General features: G+C 40.5%; 2 protein-coding genes and 1 long non-coding RNA gene across 4 annotated transcripts in view; 2 read left to right on the top strand and 1 right to left on the bottom strand.

The window, feature by feature from the left end:
• The window catches only part of ibtk (inhibitor of Bruton agammaglobulinemia tyrosine kinase), a 30,993-nt gene extending 24,287 nt beyond the window's left edge, over positions 1 to 6,706 (top strand). For both annotated transcript variants that reach the window (XM_088409606.1, XM_088409607.1), the window contains 2 exons: positions 2,952 to 3,084; positions 5,733 to 6,706. In XM_088409606.1, the coding sequence (XP_088265732.1) occupies positions 2,952 to 3,084; positions 5,733 to 5,858 (259 nt within the window). In that variant the 3' untranslated portion in view covers positions 5,859 to 6,706. The remainder of the gene's footprint in view (positions 1 to 2,951; positions 3,085 to 5,732) is intronic.
• On the bottom strand, positions 1,169 to 14,241 carry LOC148425749 (uncharacterized). The gene is made up of 3 exons (XR_015864995.1): positions 14,093 to 14,241; positions 8,081 to 8,231; positions 1,169 to 3,189 (listed from the first exon to the last, which is right to left on the bottom strand). It is a non-coding gene; the product is annotated as an uncharacterized LOC148425749 (long non-coding RNA).
• Positions 14,242 to 14,933: 692 nt separating this feature from the next.
• tent5aa (terminal nucleotidyltransferase 5Aa) lies at positions 14,934 to 19,870 on the top strand. Its single transcript, XM_088409608.1, has 2 exons — positions 14,934 to 15,889; positions 16,267 to 19,870. Exons 1-2 carry the CDS (start codon positions 15,464 to 15,466, stop codon positions 17,044 to 17,046), a joined length of 1,206 nt encoding a protein of 401 aa, XP_088265734.1. The 5' UTR covers positions 14,934 to 15,463; the 3' UTR covers positions 17,047 to 19,870.
• The last annotated feature ends 2,967 nt before the right edge of the window (positions 19,871 to 22,837 follow it).

The raw sequence follows: 22,837 nt of genomic DNA on the forward strand, positions 1-22,837 counted from the left end.
AGTGTTGTGACAGTAACAGAATTTTCATTTTTAATAATTGTCCATAAAATACAACAGTATTGCTACTGATTATATCATGCCAAGAACTTAAATCAGTAAACAGCTGTGAAACAATTGCTAACTGTTAAAAAGCACTGTTTTATTTTTACTAAGAAAAACATACTATCGGAACACTAGTTAGAATGTTTTTGATTAATTAAAATACAATACAATTAAAATTCCGAACATTATTAAACACTTAAGAACTATTGAATTCAAAACATTGGCCATTTTTACATACTGCTGATATTTTTATAGATATCCAGAGCTGTTTGAAAGTTTTGCCTGCCAGAGTTTCCAAGAAGATTTCTTTTATATTATTTAAGGTGAAGAGCAGGATATCATCCTTTTGAATATTAAAATGTTTGACATGCCGATCTCTGAAATAGAGGATAGAAGTCTGTTTATTATATTCAGTGTTGTAACCCTCGGGATAAGAGGTGATTTAATTAAGTAAATAGTAAATTGATTTTATCCTATTGTCAGCTCCTAGAGATTGACAGAAAGCCTACATTGTTTATATTTGTCGTTCATGTTTAATTCATTGATGAAAGTTTTTTTCTGTTTGACTGCATTTGAATGCACCTATTTTCGCTGGTCTAATGAACACAACAGATATAAGTTTACTCCAGGTATGATTTCATCAGTTTGTTTTACGAAAGGTAAAATTCAGCTAAAAACATCTGCCTGTTGCATGGCATGATATATCCACTAGTGGTCTGTTCACACCACATAGGGAGCAGCTTGGCTTACAATGTGTCCCCATGTAACTCAATGGTCTTAACTGGATTTAACAAGTATATATTCCAAAAGTGCCATAAATAAAGTAGGCCAAGCAAGAAGGAAGGTCACAGCTTGACCTAGTTTAAGTCAGTTAATTTGGACTCAAAGATGGAAGTGAGATGACCAGCTCAAAATGATAGTCAGCAAGGTTGGCCTGACCTTAGACAGTAAGTCACCCTGACTTAAAGAAACAACAACACTCATTTAGAAGAAAAGGAAGTATACACACTGCCCACACACAGACCATTAAGCTTCGTGTCAAATTTAATATTTGCGAAAGCCTGTGACTTTGTAAGGTGGAAATCTCAAGTTAAACCTTTTTTTCTAGCTCCCGTCTTTTCGGAAAGTTGCATCTCTGCTATCATACTTGTGCTGTATGTTTACCCTGCAGCAGATTTTTGAGGAATCCTCCAGATGTTTAACAGCTGTGTGAATCTCGAGTGAAGCTAGTGATATTAATTAGAATTGATAAGGGCAGCCCTCATGTCACACTATATCATACACATGAACGAACAGATATCGGGTTCCTCCTTGGTTTTTAGCTGAAGAATCAACAGCAACAGCCTCACCGGCTTCATCTTCTGGAACACTCTTTCCTTGAGATGTGTTTCTGATCTAAAAATCTTAACCCCCTCTTCTCTGTTTCTGGAATCTAACTTTCTACATTCCTCCACATGGCTGTAGGCTTCTGCACACTCGCGGTCCTAATGAAGATAAGCTGTTCAGAAAATAAAGTACAGTGAGGATTTTTATTTTTAAATGTGTACAACATGGTTGAACTCAGGTTATCAGTGAAATCACACGGCATGCAACATGCTTATTGTGTCACTCACTCAAGGGAAATACATTCAAAACCTCATTGAAAAATAAATTGGTCATCATTTAGTCATATCAAGGGGAACTTTAACTTCAGGGGATAAATTTTTCACAGGGGTACTCAAACACTGTTCATATAACCTACCTAACAGAATCACCTTTGGCCGTTGCCTACCATTCACGATTCGGTGCTTTAATTTCCCCCTATAGACCCCGGGTTGGGGTCTTGACACCTCTCCATACCGATCACGTCCTGTAGTTGTGCCATGCATAGGACGTAATGCTAAAAACTGTCTGAAGTCCACTGGCTCGGCTGATTTTGCGAGCTCTAATGCAGAGACAGCAGCCTCGCTTTGTGATTTGGCTTTTCTTAACAGAGCCTGCTGAGTTTTAAGAGCTTGTTTTAATTCTTCCACCCTCTGTAGCCTTTGTCTCCGATACATTATCTCGTTTTTGTCGGCGTGTTTCGTTTTATGATGCCGTCTTTTCAGATTATATATTGTTTCATTACCGCCACACTTTCTCCTCGCAGAAGACACACGGGTTTTCCAGTAAGCTCCGTGAACATGCAATCCGACTCCCATGTTGTTTGAAAGCCCGTTTTCAGTGTCCGGTTTCGATGTTGCCATTTTTGATCGGTATCTGAAAGTTGACTTTTCTGATGAACAAAGCTGGCTCACGCTCGGCGTGCCATAGTTGCATTGTGGGAAATGCATTATAGTGTTTTAGTAGTGTGTAAAACACTTGCGGCCCACAAACAGCAGTAGGCCTGCTTGCCGGTTCTAATAATAAATCAGTTTCATCCCTCATGTGCTTTAGACGTACAATAGTCATCAGCAATTGATGGGCGTCATTTGCTTTCTGAGTTTTGGTCTTTGTGACAGAATTCAGTCCTTCTCCAGTGCACATAGAAGGGGTTCACTACTAATTATTCTGATGTCAGAATTTTAATTACACTACTAATGCCAAGAAAATGTCTGACATTGTAACAAAGCAGACAAATGGACTGTCAACTAAAATAGTTTCTGGTCTTTAAAATCGTTTTCGAGTGCACTGTCTCAAGTGTAGTGAGGTAAAGTGAGTGAGGTCATCTTTACCCAAGTCAGACATCATCATTTTAAAGCTCAACATTCAAATCTTATCTCTGTTGGAATTGAGGTCCACACCATTGCAGATCAATACACAGACTGACTTTACAAAAGTGACAAAACAGGTGTCTTAAGGACAGGCTATTCACATAGATGTTTGTCAGTAGAATTTCAAATAAGCCTTCTTTTCTTTCTACACCATATCACTTGTCTCTCTCCCCACAGGCCCTGGGTGATGGCAGGAGCCGGAAGCCCACCCCTCCCCTCCCTGGTGACCTTTGCCTCCATCGTGGAAGAAGAACGGCAGCAGGAAGCGGCGCTGATCCGTAGCCGAGAGAAACCGCTGGCACTTATCCAGGTAGCGCGGTTTGTCTGTGTGTGGCAGTGCAATTTTTGACACGTACACGCGCCCCATGACACGCACCAGACTTTGTCTTCCAATCCCTCTTTGGCAGACAGTTTTCTGAACACGGAACAAGTTTCCTTTAGTTATTCTAGCTAGCCTTCTTTCATCACCTTTCTTAAAGCCCCTCTTTTCCCCCAATGTGCAGTGACCACCTGTTAAACATGGAGAATACTTTCCAGACCCACCTGGGAGAATATGTGGGACTTACAGACCAGCAATAGAAAAATGTTAATTTCAGAGACGATACGATACCAATCATTGTTACTCATCAAGAAGTCCCATAACCAACATTTGAAGGCAATATTCAATCTCAGTAAAAGGGAATGTATTGGTATCAAATTATTTAAAAATAAAAAAACTTCAACTCATTTTGTTGAAACGACTTAGTTTTTTTTTTTTTTTTTTTAACGGGTTTTTAATTTGAAAAATGTGTGTGTGTGTGTGTGTGGGGGGGGGGGGGGGGGGGGGCGACTTTACATTAGGCATTGTTTTATATGATATTTTCCAAAAATCTCATCTTGTATCATCCTAATGGACTCGAATCAATCTCGTGAGACATTTTGTCTCATAGGTTTTGTCGTATACCACCCCTTATATTGTCACGCTACTCTCTGTTGAAATTGAATGTGAAACACAGAAAAGAAAACTAAACAAGGGAAAAATGCACCGTGTAGCAAAAAACAAATGGCAATCCAGAATGCTTGCAGGCTTTTTTTTTTCCCTGTTTTCCTCGGATCGATTGAAGATGAAAATACAGAACATGGGACGATAAAGTGAGGGGGGATGTCTTCTCCTTGATATACATTGTGCCTTATTTTCCAGTACACCTCAGTGTTGCTCAACCTCTATTTTAGCACACTATACTGAATTTGTGCAACTCTTAATTCAAACGTGTCTGTGTACTGTAAAATTTCATAAATTTTCAATGAGCCATGACATGGGTTAGGGTTAGGGTTAGTGGCAATGTTGAGAGTAATGCAATACAAAAGTACAGTGGGCCCCTGGTTTACGAACTCCCTCTTTTACGAACGGATTAAGTCCGTAACACGGGGGCCCACTGTATAGTAATTACTGTAATGGATCACTTTTTGCTGTAACGCGGTAGTGTAATGTATTGCAGACAAAAAAAATAGTAATAATTTTCTTGGTACAAATGAGAGTAACACAATGCATTTTTAGACTGAAAGTGGTGTTTTTGCCCCCTAAGTTGATGAAAACACATCAAGATCGGAGGAGAAAAGTCCGGGACAAAATGTTTACTGGTTGTTGTCAGTCTCTACTACAGCAGAGATGAATGTGGCTGCAGCGGATGACAGTTTGAATACGGACAGTACGTACACAAAATGGACAGACGACCATTACTTTCAGTTCCTCAGAGATAAATAAAAGAAGATTATAATAGTTAGGTGCACTTTATGCGTGACACCTAAAGAGCTTTCCCATTCACGAAATAGGACCAGCAACTTGACAAACCATTTAGAGCGATGCCATAGTAACGTGAAGTTAGCGAAAAGAACACACGGAGGATTGAAAGTAGGGATAAAACAAAGCAGGCTAAATTAGTGGGCTCTTGATCAGGGATGCTACTTCGACCTCAATAGGATTGGAGATTCGTGGCGAAGTATGTCGTTTACTTGGTAGAAGATATGCTGCTGCTTTCCACAGTGGATTCACCAGCATTTCAAAACTTTGTCAGCAAGATCCCTGTCGCAGCTTGCAATAATGACAAGGTGGGCTAACGCTAATTTTCACTTTACAATTGCAATTAATAATAGTCTATATATTGTTCTGATCAATGTGTATCAAGATGAAGCATACCAAAACTCATGTTAAACTGTACATTAAACAGTAACGATGATGTAGGCTAGCTCCTAACGTTAGCCCCACCGAAACTATCCATTTTTGAAACGTCTGTCCCTAATCTAGCTGACTGAACTTCAATTTGAATATTAACCATGAAATAGTGGAATGCACTAACAGTTTTTGCCTAAACAATGCATCACTATGCTGTGAAGCTAAGTAGTAAATGGATTTTAAAAAAAATTAAAAATGATGTATTTTGTAATGTTTTTAAAGGTTTGGAGTTGTGATTTGTACTGTTTTTCCACTGGTTGTGTAATCAGAGTAATGAGCTACATTTAGAATGGCAAATCCTTATTTCCAGGTATGTTGGTGAAAGTAATACTGTATAAAATTAATGCAGTAGTGGTGAAATGCATCACATTTCAAATACAGTAACATTGTAATGTAACTAATTACTTTGAAATGACAGTAATAAGTAATAAATAATACGTTACAGTTTTGAAGTAACTTGCCCAACACTGCGTAACGGGGTTCAATGTATATCACCTCCCCTTTCCCCCTGTGATCATTTTCTGACCACAGTTGGTTGGAAAAAGATATGCCAAGTTATTCTGTTGCCAGCCTCCTTTCATCAACTTCTTAACCAGTCTCTTTTTGTCATCATGAAAACTAGTATTATCATCCAGCTTTTAATGTCAGCAGTTTTTCTTTTCACCCTCAGCAAGTGTGGTTCCGCTGCCCGCAATTTCCTCAAATATGTCTCCATCCCCTGATGTTCTTTTCTTCTCTCCATCTAGATTGAAGAGCGAGCTATCCAAGACCTTCTGTTCCATTACAAGGCCTATGACAACCCTGATGAGCTGATCTTGGTGGAGAGAGCCTCCTCAGGTCCCATAGCAGCACCAATATGGAACAAACACTGATTACCTGCCACACCATAGCAGTGAAGTGAGAGTAGTTTTGGCAGTGTGCCAACCTCATTCGTTCAAAATTTTGGAATGTATGCAACTTTCTGCAGTGGCACATCAAGTGTGTCTTTTTTTTTTTTGCTGCATTGTCTTTTTTTTGCTGCATTGTGTTGATAATGCATGTCACAGGATGAATGTTGTCTGTAAAAATGAAAATGTAGTCCCTCTGAGACATTGTATCATTGACCCATTTAATGTGTTGCTCTTGTGGCTTAAGCCAACGCTTCCCATTATTGTAATAATGTGATGTTGCCAAAGAAACCAAATCAAGATGGTGGAGACACACACACGCACAGGGGGAACACAATACAGAATGTGTGCGATTAGTGGGAAGTTCCCAATGGTCTTGAGCAGTTGGAAAGCCAACTGTAACTACACAATAGCAGTATCTTTAGTTATTTTTGCATGCAATTGCTTTTTCATTCAGCTGATTGCTTTGCAGAGATGTTATGATTTCATTGGCATCAATTGGTACAGAAATAGAGTGAATCGAAATCTGCGAATACATGGTTTGGTGTGTTCTAGTCGCTTAATACATATTTAGTCAGGTGTTTTTTGTAGAGCTGGCCTTGATGCCTAATGTTTGCAAGAAGAGCTGCCCTCTTATCAAATTAATTAAGATTTGGCAGCTCCTGGTTACATTTATTTTCTGTTCTGAACTTACGTAGTAATTTTTGTTTCTTCTGCCAGTATGTTCAATGTGGGTACCTCAGTTATGTGATATTAAGTTTGGGCTGACTTTGTATTAAAGAGGCTTAAAGATGAGAAAAGGCATGCAATAAAGTGTATCACCTGTGCAATGACCCAGTGGAAACGTGACCATAATTATATTGTAGCAGGCTTAGCGAAAACAGTGATCTCTTTAATGGCCTTTAATTATTTCTTCGACTTTTTCCTTTTTTGATGCACAATCTCTGTGCTTAACCAAAAACAATTTGCCTTCTGACACATTGGCTGCTCTGCATGAGCCACTAACAATTTGCACATCTCAGCCTCTAATTGACTGTGATGACCCTGGTCCGAACACAGCTTTCGGTAATTTACCAGATTTATTAGTCATAATTACAGGTAAAACATCACATTGGAAGTCAGGGAGAGACCGCTTGTGAGAGAAATATGAATTACTCATTAGTGTGCATTTAGCTGAAGTATTTCTTTCTCCCATCACATGACTATCGCAGTTTATGTGGAATCAAAGTGATACACAGTGGAATGAAAACATTTTGAGAAATAATGAACTGCCCAGTGCCCATCAATTTTTCACATCCTTTTTCCATTTATGAACAAAAAACGGTGAAGGATAATAATGAAGATTGTATGGCTGTGAGTCCCAGCTGCAGAAATCCCATCACGCTCCACCCTGGAAATTCGGATTTATAAACTGGAATAGAGAAGGTGTCCAGCCGTCAAAGGTAGGTAGCCTTTTACTGTTTCAGGGTGTGCCGATTTATTTAAGACGGTTGATTTGAGGACATTGCATGCAATCTGTCAGTAGGGATATGGGGGAGGACAGACCCTGGCCATCTTTCCAGTCGGCCAGATGGAAAACTTGTGAGGCTGTCCTCCAAACTGTTAGGATAACTTTTATTATTTATGGACAAAGAATATTCCAGACATTCGGTGCAATAACTTCCTACCTGCTGATTGCATGCCCTTATGACTCATCTTAAAGCACCGATTCATCCAATCTGACTCTATGGATTTATCAAAGTTAAATAGTATTCATGCTGAAGTGACACAACCCAGAATGCGGTGGAAATGAGTTAATGGAAATTTCAGGTCAACTCAGGTGATAAAATCATGCATCTGTTGCCAGGATTTTACGAAAGCTACAAGGCTGCACTTGGGCCACTTGCACATTGTCCGGACCTAAAAGAGAACCCTTTACATCAGGGATATTGCACAAGAAATGTGTGCCACACGACAAATGAAAATCATAATACTCGAGAGAATACCGATTCTTATTTTGTTGGGGTTTTTTTTGTTCTGTTTTGTTTTGTTTTTTTTGTTTAGACACATCTCACTTTATTTTATTGTTCCCATAGATATAAATAATACCATTCTGCATTTTCCGTTTTACTGATTTTCGCTCCACTTTCACTCCACAGGTCCTAGGTGAAGGACCAGACTATGCACTGCTCAGAGATCCCTTATGGTGAATAAGGTATTTGACTCACACGGCTCCTTGCCTAGTCACCAGGGCCCCTTCCTGGAGTCAGGTCTGGAGGTGGGGCTCGCTGACAAATGCCTGGTGGCCGGGCATGCACCCATGTAGCCGTGCACAGACCGAAGAGGCAACATGGGTCCCCCGTCCCATGGGCTCGCCACCTATGGGAGGGGCAAAAAGAGTTGAGTGCAGATACAGGCGGGCGTCGGCCAAGGGCAAAGACTTGGTGGATCGATCTGCAGCTACAGAACAAGCAATGTCACCTCTTTGGCAGGGAAGGTGCATATGCGTTCCCTACGTAACTTACCCATGACAACAACTTGAGCTGAACATTTTTTGTTTTCCCCTGAGAAGTGGCGCCAGGATCTGCCGTGGCTTGATGCACACTTAAATGTGGTACAAGGTTTACCACTCATGTCCTCAGCTTGCAGGCAAAACCGGTGAGTTTGAAACCATTCATGTCCTCAGCTAACAGACCAAACCGTTGCATTTGATGCAGGGTTGAAAATATTCATCCATCCTTCATTAGACTAGTATGAAAAGAGCACACGTATGTAGCGCAACTTATGGCTAGCAAACAAGCTAATCCAGAAGCAGCAGCTCATCGCCTTTTTGGTAGGTTGAGAGACAAACTGCAGAAACAACACAGGTTCTGTCTAATAGTTTTCTTCTATTATGAAGCTAAGCATGTGTGTGTCCTATGTCTTCCTATTCTGTGTGTATTTCTTTATTGTAGCGGCTTGTACTGGCTGGCTGGGCTGCGATACATTCTCGTGAGGGTGTACATGGGATTGTTTACGTTGTCATTAGTGACTGAGGATTTACCTTTGACTTCCTTGGACTATTTAAACTGGGCCATGAACGAACCGCACAAACCATAAGAGATGGAATTGTGAAACTTTTCGAGGACGCGGGCATCATCGCTCAGTGCACAGACAGCGCGCTTAATGTGGGAGTGACATTGAGAATGACAGTTAGGAAGACTTTTTAATGAAAGTAAGGGTGCATACCAAACATGAAGGCTGGGAAAGTGCATTAGATACCAGGCGGGATTACTTTGAATCATTTGTTTTCTGACATGCTTTCTATTCTAAATGTCCCCTTCACACATTTTGTTTAGAAAATAAATACATAATCTAGTTTCTTCCCCTGCTGGCATTTACCCAAATGTGTGTATAACCACAATCAATATATTTGTTATGATATGGGGACCATCCAAAAGTTTTGAATGGAAAGGTGTGGTTATATTAATTTTCAGGTATCTGAATTCATTAAATGTAAGTGGACTACACATTCCCAACCGCTGTACCAAATTTAAAATGTCTGAAAAATGTAGTCATCTCTCAAGTGCCTTCCCAGAATGTAACTTGTTTGCTGCCGACAAACCTGTGGACCGGACGCTTAAAAAAGGCCCATTAATAAGGCAGATTAAATGAGATGGTCCTCCCTATCTCCCTTGAGAAACATGATCCACTTTGTAACCTTTAGCTTTAATCTGCAAGAAGAGCATGAAACCAAAAACTGCGCACTGTCCCTCCGGGATCAAACACAACTGAAATAATGAATCCTCTCCATTGAACTGATTACTGCTCCTCCTCTCCAGAGATTCGCACACAGCCATGCTGAACGTTTTCTCGACAGGAGCGATTCATTCTGCAGATATTTTTTTAACGACTGTCTGATGCATTTTGATTGAAATGCAGGAAGGAAATGACATTATTGTCAGGCATGCATCTGGTACACAACGACAGCTAAAACTGTTGTCTGCAGCACACGGAAAACTAAGGTAAACTCCCCTGGAATTCCAATCATCCCTATGAAGAGAGATTGAAGATGCACTGGAGGCGACATAAATGAGTGGATCCTTGATTTCTAGTCATGCAGTCAATCATATTTTATTTATCATGAGGTTGTTACCTTTAGTGGGGCCCTGGACACTTTACTGTACAGCCGTTTCTGCGTGGTTTTGATCAAATACGAAATGCAGTTAATATTCACTTTGTCTCAAAGCCACTAACAGATCTGAGTGAATTACACACTTTGCTTGCAGTTGAGAATTGACTCATTAGCAAATTTTTGCATAACAGAGCAAGGAGCTCCTCTGCCTCTCGCGTCACTCAACATAAACTAAGGCGGAAGGAAGAAATTAACAATATTATAAAGATGATTATGTACAGTGACACCGCCTTGGGACGATATCGCTTGATGTTGGACTTGAAACCTCAAGTTACATTTTGGTGATTTGTATTTATTTATTCATGCTTTTCTTTCAAAACTTTATACTACTGATTAATCCACACGTGTATGATGGTGTTGTTTTATTCAAATGATGCATATTGACTGTTGGCTAGCACTTTCCCGTTGCAATGCTGGTTGAACAAACCTCCCTTTTTGTGGGTCTAAAAAGTAAGTACTTTGGAGATAGGAGTATTCTGCCCGACGTCAGTGATATCAAAAACCCTTCAGAGGGTGATTTCAGAACAATTGTGTGAATCACTAACTTACCAAAATGTAGGACCGCAACTAGTGATGATTCTAATAATCTATTGATTATTTTTGTGATTAATTGGTAAATTGGGTTTAAAAAAAAAGTCTTAATTTATAAAACTTTCAAAAAAGGTTATTTCATATTGACGGTGCAATAAGTAAAGGTTCAGTTATTGAGTTTGTAATGTCAGAAATGGGCTAAAATTGTATTTTTATGTATTTTTGTTAAATATACATTTTTATTATATATTTTTTGATACACAAAGATAACACACATGAACAAAGACATGCCAACATTACTATTGAGCTTCGATTTATTTGAAACTTCAGAGGTAGAATTTTAGAAATACATCCTTGCAATATAATAGTATTTTTCTTTTTTTTGAGTGATAATTCCATTTGAACATATCAGTGCGCTCCAACATAGGACGTAATGTTTCATAAGAAGTATTTTATGATTAAGATGTGTGTGTTTTTTATTAGTTACGTACATTTTACTATTGAGTGAGCTGCTGTTTTGTGATTTAGGGAACACGTCCAATTCATCTCTAAACACATGCAAAAAACATTAAGTGAGTTCCTCTGTGTCCATTGAAGCTGATTAATTGTTCTGTAGACATTTCCAGTTAGGGAATGCCATCGCACAGTTGTGTGATTTCTGTCTTAGAAAGAAATGGATAAAGCATCAAATAAACTGTTATTTTTAACCCCTCGGGGAAATTAATACCCATCTCGGGCTTTTAGATGTTTTTCCTGTGTGATATTAAAGGAAAAGCATTCAAAAACTCTAGGAGGCTAAAATATTGCATAGAATGTCAAAACTTGTCAACTTTCAATATGTCGTCCCTTCTAAATGTTTGCAAAAGGGAGGTTGAGAGGTACACCCTGTGAGTGTCAAATTTTGCCCATGTCAAGCTCATTTACCGCTATCAAAAATTGAATATATTGTCAGTTTTTGACATTTTGAAAACCTAATGTTTTATCATGCATTTCCCGCGATTTGGGCATTAATCCTCTCAACGGCTTCTCGCAAACAGGGTGCAGTAGAAATTTTTGTGTTGGGACCCGAAAACCACCGGGGGGGGCACTCTCGAACAACTTATGACATTTGCAAGACTTTCAATGACTTCATTGTGTGGCTTAGACTAACTCCCATAATGCTATGCATTTTGGGACAAAAGCCTTCGATCTGAGAACTAAATGTTGCATGAAAGCTTTTATTTTGCTGCAGGGAAGCATTTTATTTCTAGCAACGTATAACATTTTATGTGCATATTTCCCTCCGCGCAATCCGCAGCATTGAATAGCTGTTAGGTTTTTTTTCTAACAAAATTAAAATTCTTTGAAATGAAACAGTTGGAATGTATATATTATATGAATGTATGTATTTATAGGGCTGATGCCACTGAACATTTTGAGGGAATGAAAGTAAAAATATACTTGTATTTGATGATGATATGACCCTTTCATAGTCAGCCCAAGTTGGGTGATAATGGGTCCAGGTTAGTGAAAAATCCCCGGACACCCGATGGCTACATACTTCAATGTGGCTGAAAAGTGAGTGACTCCTGCCAACCTTGAAATGACCACTGTTTGTGGTTTTGTGGTTGTATCATCAGACATACCCCGATGTATTAGTTGGTGGGTTTTTTTTTTTTTCTTCCCATAAATACATTAATCAATCCAGCGTGCATGTGGGTAAGAAGAAAAATTCCAGTCAAATGTATTTATACTGTATAGCCCAACACAAAAGAGTTTCAAAGGGCTTTGCAAATCCACTATGACATCCTCTGAAATAGGCACCCATAAGGGCAGGGAAAAACTATAATAATATATATAAGACAATAGGGAAAGATAAGAAATCTTCATATTAAGCCAAAGGTGGGAGCAGACCACCTTCAAGTGGTTGTGTCAAATAGTTGTAAATGGACGATCACAAGTAGTCCATTTTCAAGGTACACACTGGGGTCCAAACCAATTAAAAATCCAATTCACATAATAATCAAATAGAAATGATACTATCAAAAATCTACGAGCTCACCATTCAATGTATGTTGAATTCTTTCCAGCTAGCAAAAGGACAATATACTCTGGATCCATCTCCCCAAATGGATGGATTGGATCTCCAGTTTGTCAAATTCAGCTAGAGTGCAACAAGGCTACGGAATGCTACATTTCTTTGTGTATGCCCTCTGGTACGTCTCTCATGGGGAATCGAGTCTTTCCAAACCATCCTTTGCATTTTTTGCAGAGTGACATGATCTGTGGACTTGTTGACATTTTTGCTGTTGTCCTAGCAAGCAAAACAAGTTGATGTCACTACACTTCCATTATTTCAAGTTTTTGCCCTGGAGGGGGAGGCGACTGTTTTGGTGACAATACCCAACGCATGGCAGCAGTTGCACTGTGGAGCTATTACATACAAGTATGTACAATTTTGGTTTCATGGTAAAATATTGGCAAACGACGAGGAGAGTTTGTATATGTAGGGAAGTAATGTCCCTCAAGAGCCTTATCTTCCCTGTTTTCGATGTGTCCCTCTCCTATCACATCTGATTCAAATGATCACCTCATCAGCAAATGGTGTAGCAGACAAATAACAATCCTAATTATTTTAATTGCGTGATTTGAAAGGGAGAGAGGTTGAAAACAGGCAGTTTACGGCTCTCAGGAACCCGTGTACCCAATCCCTGCCTTAACCCTTTCTCTCCCGTTGGGACAATGTGTAAAAAAAAAAAAAAATCACAGTGGGTATAGGAATCGTAGCAGTAACGTGAAATGGCATCCCAGTGGTTCATTACTCACATACAGTATCAACAGATTGTAGTTGCAACTTTTACATACCAACAAGCCAGTGCTGGGCCCACTCTCAACGAGGTAGGTTACGTTGTGCAATTTCTTGTAAATTAACCATCTAGAAATATATTGATATGTGTTATATATGTCTGTTATTACAGATTACCCTGATTATTATGTATCGTAGGTGTTAGCCAAACGCAGTTTGGTGACAATTTTCACTTATCTTTTTGTACAATTATCGTGGTGTAAGGGATATACAGTCCTATTGGTAGAAATGGAAGTGGAATTTTTTAACCAATTTTCCAAATACCCTAGACTTATAAATGAATAGTATATGTCATAAGTATTTTTTTTTCATGCTTCACACAAATGGATGAGAAATATATATTATCGATATATTTAACATGGATATTGTCTGTAAATGTGGAGACACTTGCTCCAAATCCTGTCCCCCAAGCTTTTTATTATTATTTTTTCCCAATAACTTACACTCAATTGCTTCCTTTGAAGCAATTTATCTCAATAACATCTTTTAGGTCTTTTCCCCTATTTTCTCAACCGCTCAAATGACATGCGGCGGTTTGTGTATTTGTGGTGCCAGCAAATAAACCTTTGCCTTTTGCCACCTGGAAGTAGGCCTACATATGGCATCATGTTAAAATTGAATAGCAGGCAATGATTAGCATTGATGTGAGTCATAGGCCTGATGTATAGAGACAGACAACCATTCACTAACCTTGAATGAATCCTACTCCAAATAGATAGGTTCAGAGGATTGAACCTGACATTTTATTTCCGTATGAACAATGAACATAGCAGGACGATGCGAGGGCCCTCCTAGTGAAGAGAGTAACACAGCAGCTTCTGTATGGAAATGAAGGTAAGTAAATGGGGATAATCAGGCTTTAGAGAGCTGAGTGGCTGTTAGTGACGCAGAGCATTACACTGCTAAATAGAGCTACCCGGCCCTGACAGAGCTGGTTCATGACCCTTACACAGACTCTGACTGTCCGTCCGTCTGATTCAGGAGAGGGATTTTACACGTTTAGGTACTGTATTCATATGCAGTTTTGTGTTAGGACACACCACAGCCTATAGGAGGCGATATGGCAACATCTGTGGGTTCAAAGTTTCGCTCGACCCTTTTCTTGACGTGCAGCTACTGTACAATACGTTTGATGCTCATTTCCCCCACCTTCCACATATTTGCACGCATTTTGGTTCAAAGAAACACAGCAACGGAAACACTTGAATGATCTCAGAAGAATGAAGGGTTCACTTCGAACCGAAAGACATATTGTTCAAACCAAATGATGATGATCTTTAAAGTATCGAGTTATCTAATGTGTGTCTGTGCTGTGCGTGTGTGTGTGTTTGTGTGTGTGGCGGGGGGGGGGCATCCTGGCGCTTCCACATGGATTTCAGCATGTGGCGTGGGCAGGTAACAGTTAATTTCCCCTCCAGTGGAATAAGTATATGGGATTAAAGAGTCTCGAGGAGAGCAAATTGGACCTCGCACGCGCACGTGCTGCTTTTTAAGAGGAATATTTCTTGGAAATTGGAGAAGAAATTACAAATGTGTGAAGCCGCCCAGCCGCTTCTTCTTGCGAGGGGTTGATCGTCAGAGAAGGACTGTGCCAAGTGTGAATCGAGGAGCCGCGCATATCATGCAAATTCATTAAATCATAGGCGTGCCTTTGCGAGATGGAGCCGGAGAAGCAGCCACCCCTGGATCATGAAGTTTTTAAAGACTGTGACGTGCACACCACTTTCACAGCAGCATCGGAGCGAACATTTGTACTAAAGTTAGCCTTTCTTTCCACGCGATTGTTTTCTTGACTCCGCTGCACTTTGTGCAATTAGATCAAGCGCGCAGCCGTGCCTCTGGGATTTCGAAACTCACTTGTTGCGTAAAGTCGCCATCATCTGCGCTTTCTGGTTTTCTTCTTTATTTTTGTCTCTCTTTTCAAGATGAACTTGTTGTTTGACGTGCTGATATTCAATTTACACGATTTTTAAGTTGTACCACAAAACGGACTCCGCGCGTTTTCTCCCTATCAGGCACTTGTTTAGAAATTAAATAACTCTGGGCTTTTCCAGCATCGACATGTCAGAGAGCGACAGTAGCTCTGCAGGCAGCCGTCTTTGTGAAACGGAAGGCGGCAGCGTGAGCGTGCTGAGCTGGGAGCAAGTGCAGCGTCTGGACGCCATTCTGACGGAGACCATCCCGATCCACGGACGGGGCAACTTCCCCACGCTGGAGATGCAGCCCCGGCATATAGTCAAAGTGGTCCGCAGCAGAATGGAGGAGAACCAAATCCACGTCCGGGACGTTCGGTTAAACGGCTCCGCGGCCAGCCATATACTGCACGAAGACAGCGGACTGGGTTTCAAGGACCTCGATCTAATATTTTGCGCAGATATGAAAGGAGAAAGGGACTTTCAGATAGTGAAGGACATTGTTCTGGACTGTCTCCTGGACTTTTTGCCCGACTGTGTGAATAAAGAAAGGATTACACCTTTAACGTTAAAGGTAAAACAATCCCTTTAGAGCCACTGTATTGTTTACTTTAGATATGGCGACATTTAATTGCATTTCTGTCGATTTGGGTCAACGGTCATTGTGCTCACCTAATGTGCAATTAGATTACTTTGGTGATAGTAAAGGATGCCCATTAGGATTTAGTTAAGCCAATTTGGAAGGTAACCTGAGCTCAGCCAGCTACAATAATCTCATATCCCTGCACACACTGGTTGTAATGATCGGATTCGGTGCAACCTTTCTGCACAAACAAAACCAACTTCTTTTTTAGTCGTTTTCATACATATTAGCGAACGGGTTCGGGTCAGAGTTACAATATTCCACACGTAGTTCTTGACCTTATCTCTGCAATATTTTGCCTCCGGCAGGAAGCCTATGTGCAGAAGATGGTGAAGGTGTGTAATGATTCGGACCGCTGGAGCCTCATCTCCCTCTCCAACAATCGGGGCAAGAATGTTGAGCTGAAGTTCGTGGACTCTCTTCGGCGGCAGTTTGAATTCAGCGTGGACTCTTTCCAGATCAAACTGGACTCGCTGCTGCTCTTCTACGAGTGCTCCGAGAACGCTATGACCGCAACGTTCCACCCTACCATTATGGGCGAGAGCGTGTACGGTGACTTCGGTGAGGCCCTGGATCACCTACGTCACAAAATCATCTGCACCCGCAACCCGGAGGAGATCCGAGGTGGCGGCCTGCTGAAGTACTGTCACCTGCTGGTGAGGGGCTTTCGGGCCGCATCGGAGTCTGAGATGAAGTCCCTGCAGCGTTACATGTGCTCCCGCTTCTTTATTGACTTCCCTGACATCATGGAGCAGCGGCGCAAGCTGGAGTCCTACCTTCAAAACCACTTTGTGGGCCTCGAGGACCGCAAGTACGACTACCTGACGACGCTCCACGGGGTGGTGAACGAGAGCACGGTGTGCCTCATGGGACACGAGAGACGACAAACCTTAGGGCTCATCGCCATGCTGGCGGTGCGTGTTCTGGCCGAGCAGAACGTCATTCCCAACGTGGCCAACGTCACCTGTTACTACCAACCTGCTCCGTACGTGGCAGACGGTAACTTCAGTAACTACTACATAGCACAGGTACAGCCGGTGTTTGCCTGCCAGCAGCCTGCCTACTCCACTTGGCTGCCGTGTAACTGAGCCAGCTCAGGGAGTAGAAGAAGAAGGAGGAGGAGGAGGAGGAGGAAGTAGATTTGTTTGAACAGGAGCACATTTGCCACCGCAAACGTGGTCAGTGTTTAACAGCTGACAGCAAAGGGAGTCTTCTTTTTTAATGTTTTGCATCAAAGCTTGTGTTTTTGGTCATACGTTGAGTATGGATGGTGGGTAGCCAACGGTCGACTTTTAGTCAATGTGAATTTCTCATATTTCTTGAAATACAAACCTTGTGTCAAAAAGGGAGCGGCAAAACCTACATCAGTGCCCACTTGAGTTGACAGGAATTCTAGCCCAGCTCATTCCACTCCTGCTCCCAGTGGGGAAAATAAAAATAAAATCTCCAGAGCACTCTAATAGAGCACATTATTGTTCTGCTCTGTTTGCTACCGTTACAGTAGGGAAGCTACTATTTGAATTACTTGGGTGATTTAACCAGCATCTCTTTTGCATTTGGCTATAAATATGGTTGTTCCAGACCAAAGATTTTAGGTTGTTTCTTACGTTAGAACCCTGTTTTTTTGCATGGGGAATTAAGTAAAAGCTCTGTCTATATGTATATGTGAACATGTGTGTTAAGTGCCTATCGCCTTTCAGTGGGCAGAAATCGTTTTGTTGTGTAAATGGACTTTTTTGTGCAGCGCATCAGACAACAGTACCAGAAAAGCTTGCAAATGTGTGAAAAAGATTGTGCATAGACCTGCGATTGCAGGTAAAGAGCATTACTGCTGTTTCGAATGACAGCAGCGAGAAAATGTTGTGTATAGATTATAATTACAGTATTATGATTTTGTATATTCTTCAATCTTGTGGTCATAATGAGAGCACTTGACAAAAGTAGCAATGTCAGCAGACAAGGTCATCTGTATGTAGGAAAAGGCATGATCATTTCTCACCTGAGAAAACAACACATGCAACCAGTTCACACAAGTCAGAGGTCAATAGCCACTTTGCTAATATGCACATGAAGCCACCCTATTTATCCAATTCCGTTCCTATTTGAGATCGTTGTTTTCAATAGAAAATGGAAAATGACCCCTCGACTGTATACATGATGGAATACTTTCTGTCTTGATGAAGTCTCCAGGTTCTGTAAAAACTATTTTTTTTATAAATTTTTTTTTGGTAGTCCTTTGCTAAATCAAACCAACACTAATGACAACAGACTCCTTTGCGGCACTACAAAGCGACGGAAAGGCTGCGTTAGGAGAGACTCAGGCATAGCTGCTGCTTGAAGAATATTTGTCGTGACACCTCAGATGATGAGACACTATTTGCTGTAGCACCCTGACAGGGAATTCCTCAGCTGCTGCTCAAGCGCTCCAGCTAGGTCTGCCTGTGCAGACGCTCTCTTGAGGGCTTAAAACAAAAATGGCCTGCCGAATACCTTGGTGATCCACAGTGGTAGTAGCATGTACATTGAATAAAGCTGTTGCTTTGCGTCTAGAAAATGTATGTGTAACAATATATTTTGTGTTGTTTTAGCTGGCAGCAAAAAAAGGCAGTCAGAAAAACTTGAGGGAGAAAAGAAATGTAGCAGAAGGGAATGGGTCTGGAGAGATGGGTGCAGCTGGTGATGGGGTTTATCTCTAAGGCTACTAAGCTTCACTGTGTAAACTGGATCACCATCTAATGACAGTGCTACTGCTGCCGCATCTTTTTTTTTTTTTTTATTCAGGTAGACCACCGCTTCTTTTACCTTCAGATTTTTTTAAGAAAAAAAAATGCTCCAAAAAAAGAAGAAATTCCGACAGATTCAACAGATGTTTGAGTTGCAAAGTGGAACAATTTTAGTGTAGCTGCTTATTTAATGTTGTGAATGCTTCCATTCTGCCACATTATAAAACAACTTTGTACATGAATACATGCTCCAGCTTTGCCAGTTCACTTATGCTGCAGCCTTTCTTAATGTTTTGCATAAAAACGAATCGTGACTTTTGAAGAGCCAAGTCAAGCCAAACTGCCACAAATCAAGGAATTTGTCATCCCGGCTATTGTCTTTGTTAGAAAATCTTTGGATTGTCGCAGGCTTGCCTTTTTTTTTTTTTAACTCAGTGATGTGTTGCCAGCTGACGAACATGTTGGTTGCAGTCTGTCAAGTAGTAATTGTGCCTATAAATTCAGGATTGTGGATTGCCGCATTGTCCTGTGTGCTAGCTAAAACATATTCATCATGATGCAGTCTTATAGAACACACATGAAAAGTGAACATAAAGATCCTTGTATGTATTTTTGAATGAATGAGACTGCTTATGTTGCAGCGCTTTGAAATCTGTGATTGGATTTATATGGATATATGTTCTCAGTAGCTCTTTGCTATGTTGTGTTTCCAATGGGTCCCAATTTAATAATGTTTTCATCAATAAAAAATATTAAAAAAACAAAACAAAACAGACTGATGTCTCATGTCCAGACGTTGCCCCTTTTAAACGTAACTTAAATCATGTCATTTTGACTGAGCGAAGCTAAATGTATCAGCTTCAATTTCCATGACACCAAAGATGAAAATTGCATCCATTGATCGTATGACAAGAAACAGAATCTGAGTTCACCGCAATTGCTGTTAAAAGCAAGTTCTCATTGAGATTAATACTTTTTTTTTTTCTAAAGTGTCTCAAAAGAAAACTTGTAGCTGCCACCACAATCCATCTTCTGCTACTGCACTCACTAGCTGACCCTATTGCATAGATGTGGAATTTCTTTAGGAATTCACCAAACAAATCTATGGAATATTGGACCATCAATCTTAGAGAGCTGGACAGGCCTTGACAATAGAGGCACTATGCCTTTGCATCTGAATTAGAGTCGCATGACCATTTATGCATGACATCGTCCGACAATTATTTTTATCAATTAATTCATGTATTTATTCAAGGTAATATATATTGAATGGGTGTTGGACATGTGGCCACTGTCAAATGAACTTGCTTGAACTCTGGGCCACGCATGACTGTCACAATACTGAACAGATGGTACAAATGGTCTCGTTTCACTTCTACGTACTGTAAATCCATTTTTTAATGTTCTGTTTTGATTGTAAAATCATATTACTGGAAGATTGATGCACTCAGAAGAATATTGGGTCTTTATGTACCTTCATATTTTTATCCGCGAGGTTTGAATCTGTAATAAAACCTACTGGTAAAAACTACCTAACCCTACTGTACAGTATACAAAACACTGGACGTCATGCCAAGCTGACCAACTTGATCGTGATCAGACATTTTATGCAAAATCGTGATGGACTGAAATGTCATAATTTGCCAAGTGATGTCATTGATCGGTTCTGCAAATCTTCAATTTCCCAGGAACATTCTGTGCTCACACATTGCATATTGGAATCCAAAAGCTAATTTATATATTTTACTGGCCTGTCACTCATCATGTCACATAGTGAAGTTTTGAGATCTCTGTGAAAAAATGTCAGCGCTATGGAGATTCATTTGATGCTAAGATACACTTAATAATCAAGCTACTGTATTTGAAAACTGCAACATTGTAGTATCTCATTGAGGACCATCTACAAAAAGCTTCATCACAACAAATTTAATTAGACCACTGTGGAAGGAACATGAGAGCAACCGTGCCAAGTTCAAGAAACATAGCCTGAAAAAGGAAAAGCAAAATGGACTCTTTTGTGGCGAGATGCATTAAAAAGTTCATAACAATGTATTTCTTCCTTTCACTGGGATAAAGCTGCATTTGCCTGCACAAGAAATCCTTTTACTGACCTTTTAAGTGTTTTAGGTCACATATGATAGGCCACTTGCCAGTGGAGCCAAACATATATTTATGTTTTTATGTGGCTGAAAGATAGCTGTGGTGTGCGTGGAATTCAGGAAGAACCCGACACTAAATTCATCCAAACTTTGTTCACCAAAAACAAGAAGCAAGAGTGTCTCTTTTCACTGACATTGCCATTCAGCAGTTTTTTTTAGATAGGTTCCCTGCTGCAAGGGCCTGTTGGGCCCAGCAGGCCCAAGCAGACTCTTTCAAGCCAGTCGGCTTCTGCCAGACAGTGCTGAGGCTCAATGTGAGTAGATTTACATCCACAGAGAAAAAAAGACTTTCATGCTAATTTACAATGAATATGTCTGTCTGCTAATCAAATTCTTTCTTTTAATAGCATCCACATCACAGACCAACAGCAGCGTATTAACAATCAAGTTGTAGGCCCAAATGAACAAGGCTCGAACTGGCTAACGGTTGTTAGATTGAAATAAACTCTTTTAGAATAGCACGAACAGTCCCATATGCCACATGACAATTTGTTCTAGATGGGTGGGGGGGCGACTCGAGAATGAATAAGAGATTCAATGTATGTCCTAGTGCTATACATAGTACACATAATAAGTTCTTTATCATTCTCTAGACTTTCTTTTTCTCAGCTCTTTACTTTTTCCACAGTATAATGTTACAGCTTCATCCCAAACTGTAGAAAATTACTCCCTTATCTCAAAATTCTTCACACAACATTCCATTGTGACAATGTGATTTTTATTTATTTTTAAAAATAAACTAAGAAATGACACAGCTTTACTTAAAACTATTTTTTATCTACTTTTGGCAGCATTTACAGCCTCAAGTCTTTTGAATATGATGCCACAAGTTTAGCACACTTACAGTATCTTTAGGCAGTTCTAACCAATCTTCTTTGCAGTAATTCACAAGCTTCATCAGTTCGGATGGGAGACATCTGTGCACAGACATTTTCAGGTCTCTCTCTCCGTTTAGTTGGAGTCATGTTTGGGCTCTTCCTGGGCACTCCAATACATTCACAGAGTGGTTCCGAATCCAATCCTTTGAAATCTTAAACATGTGTTTTGGGTCCAGAGCCCTCTGTATATGATTGCATTCATGTTTCCCTCGATCCTGACTAGTCTGCCAGTTCCTGCTGCTGAAAAGCATCCCCATGGCATGATGCGACCACCACTACGCTTCACTGTAGGGATGGTATAGGCCTGATGACAAGTGGTCCCTGGTTTCCTCCAAACATGACGCCTGGCATTCACGACACAGAGTTCAATCTCTGTCTAATCAGACCAGATAATTTTGTTTCTCATGGTCTAAAAGTCATTCACATTCCCTTTGGCTAATTCCAGATGCCATCTTCCTTTTACTAAGGAGTGGCGTTTGTCTGGCCACTCTACCATACATGTCTGATTGGGGGGATTGCTGCAATGATGGTTTTATGTCTGGAAGGCTGTCCTCTCTCCACAGAGGAACGCTGGGCCTCTGACAGAGTGAGCATTAGTTTCTTGTTCTCCTCCCTGACTAGCCCTTCTTCCCTGGTCACCCAGTTTAGACAGTCAGCCAGCTCTCGGAAGTGTCCTGGTGATGCTAAACAGATTTCTGAAAAAAATAAATAAATAACGGAGGCCACTGTGCTCACTGGGGCATTCAAAGCAGCAGATTTTTTTTTCTGTATTTTTCACCAGATTTGTGCCCCAAAGGAATCTTGTTTCGCAGGTCTACAAAAAATTGCTTTGACTTCATGCTTGGCATTTGTGCTTTGACATGCATGGTCAACACCAGGACCTTTTATAAACAGGGGTGTGCCCTTACAAGTCATGTACAATCAACTGAATTGACCACAGCTGAACTCCAATTAAGTTGTAGAAACATCTCAAGGATGATCGGTGGAAAAAGATTGCAACTGAGCTTGATTTTGAGCCTCGTGTCAAAGGTTGTGAATTCTAATGTCAATGTGATTTGGAGTCAGGGGCTCAGAATCAAGCAGTATTGTTGTTTGTATGCCGGTCTAAAATAAAAACTG

The sequence above is a fragment of the Hippichthys cyanospilos genome, chromosome 3, assembly GCF_059441005.1.
Source record: "Hippichthys cyanospilos isolate Australia breed blue-spotted pipefish chromosome 3, RoL_Hcya_1.0, whole genome shotgun sequence".
In the NCBI taxonomy this organism is placed as follows: Eukaryota; Metazoa; Chordata; class Actinopteri; order Syngnathiformes; family Syngnathidae; genus Hippichthys; species Hippichthys cyanospilos.

Coding starts and splice junctions, on each gene's coding strand:
- tent5aa (XM_088409608.1), top strand. CDS start 15,464: ATGTCAGAGAGCGACAGTAGCTCTGCAGGCAGCCGTCTTTGTGAAACG. Junction 15,890..16,266: donor TTACACCTTTAACGTTAAAG/GTAAAACAATCC, acceptor TGCCTCCGGCAG/GAAGCCTATGTGCAGAAGAT.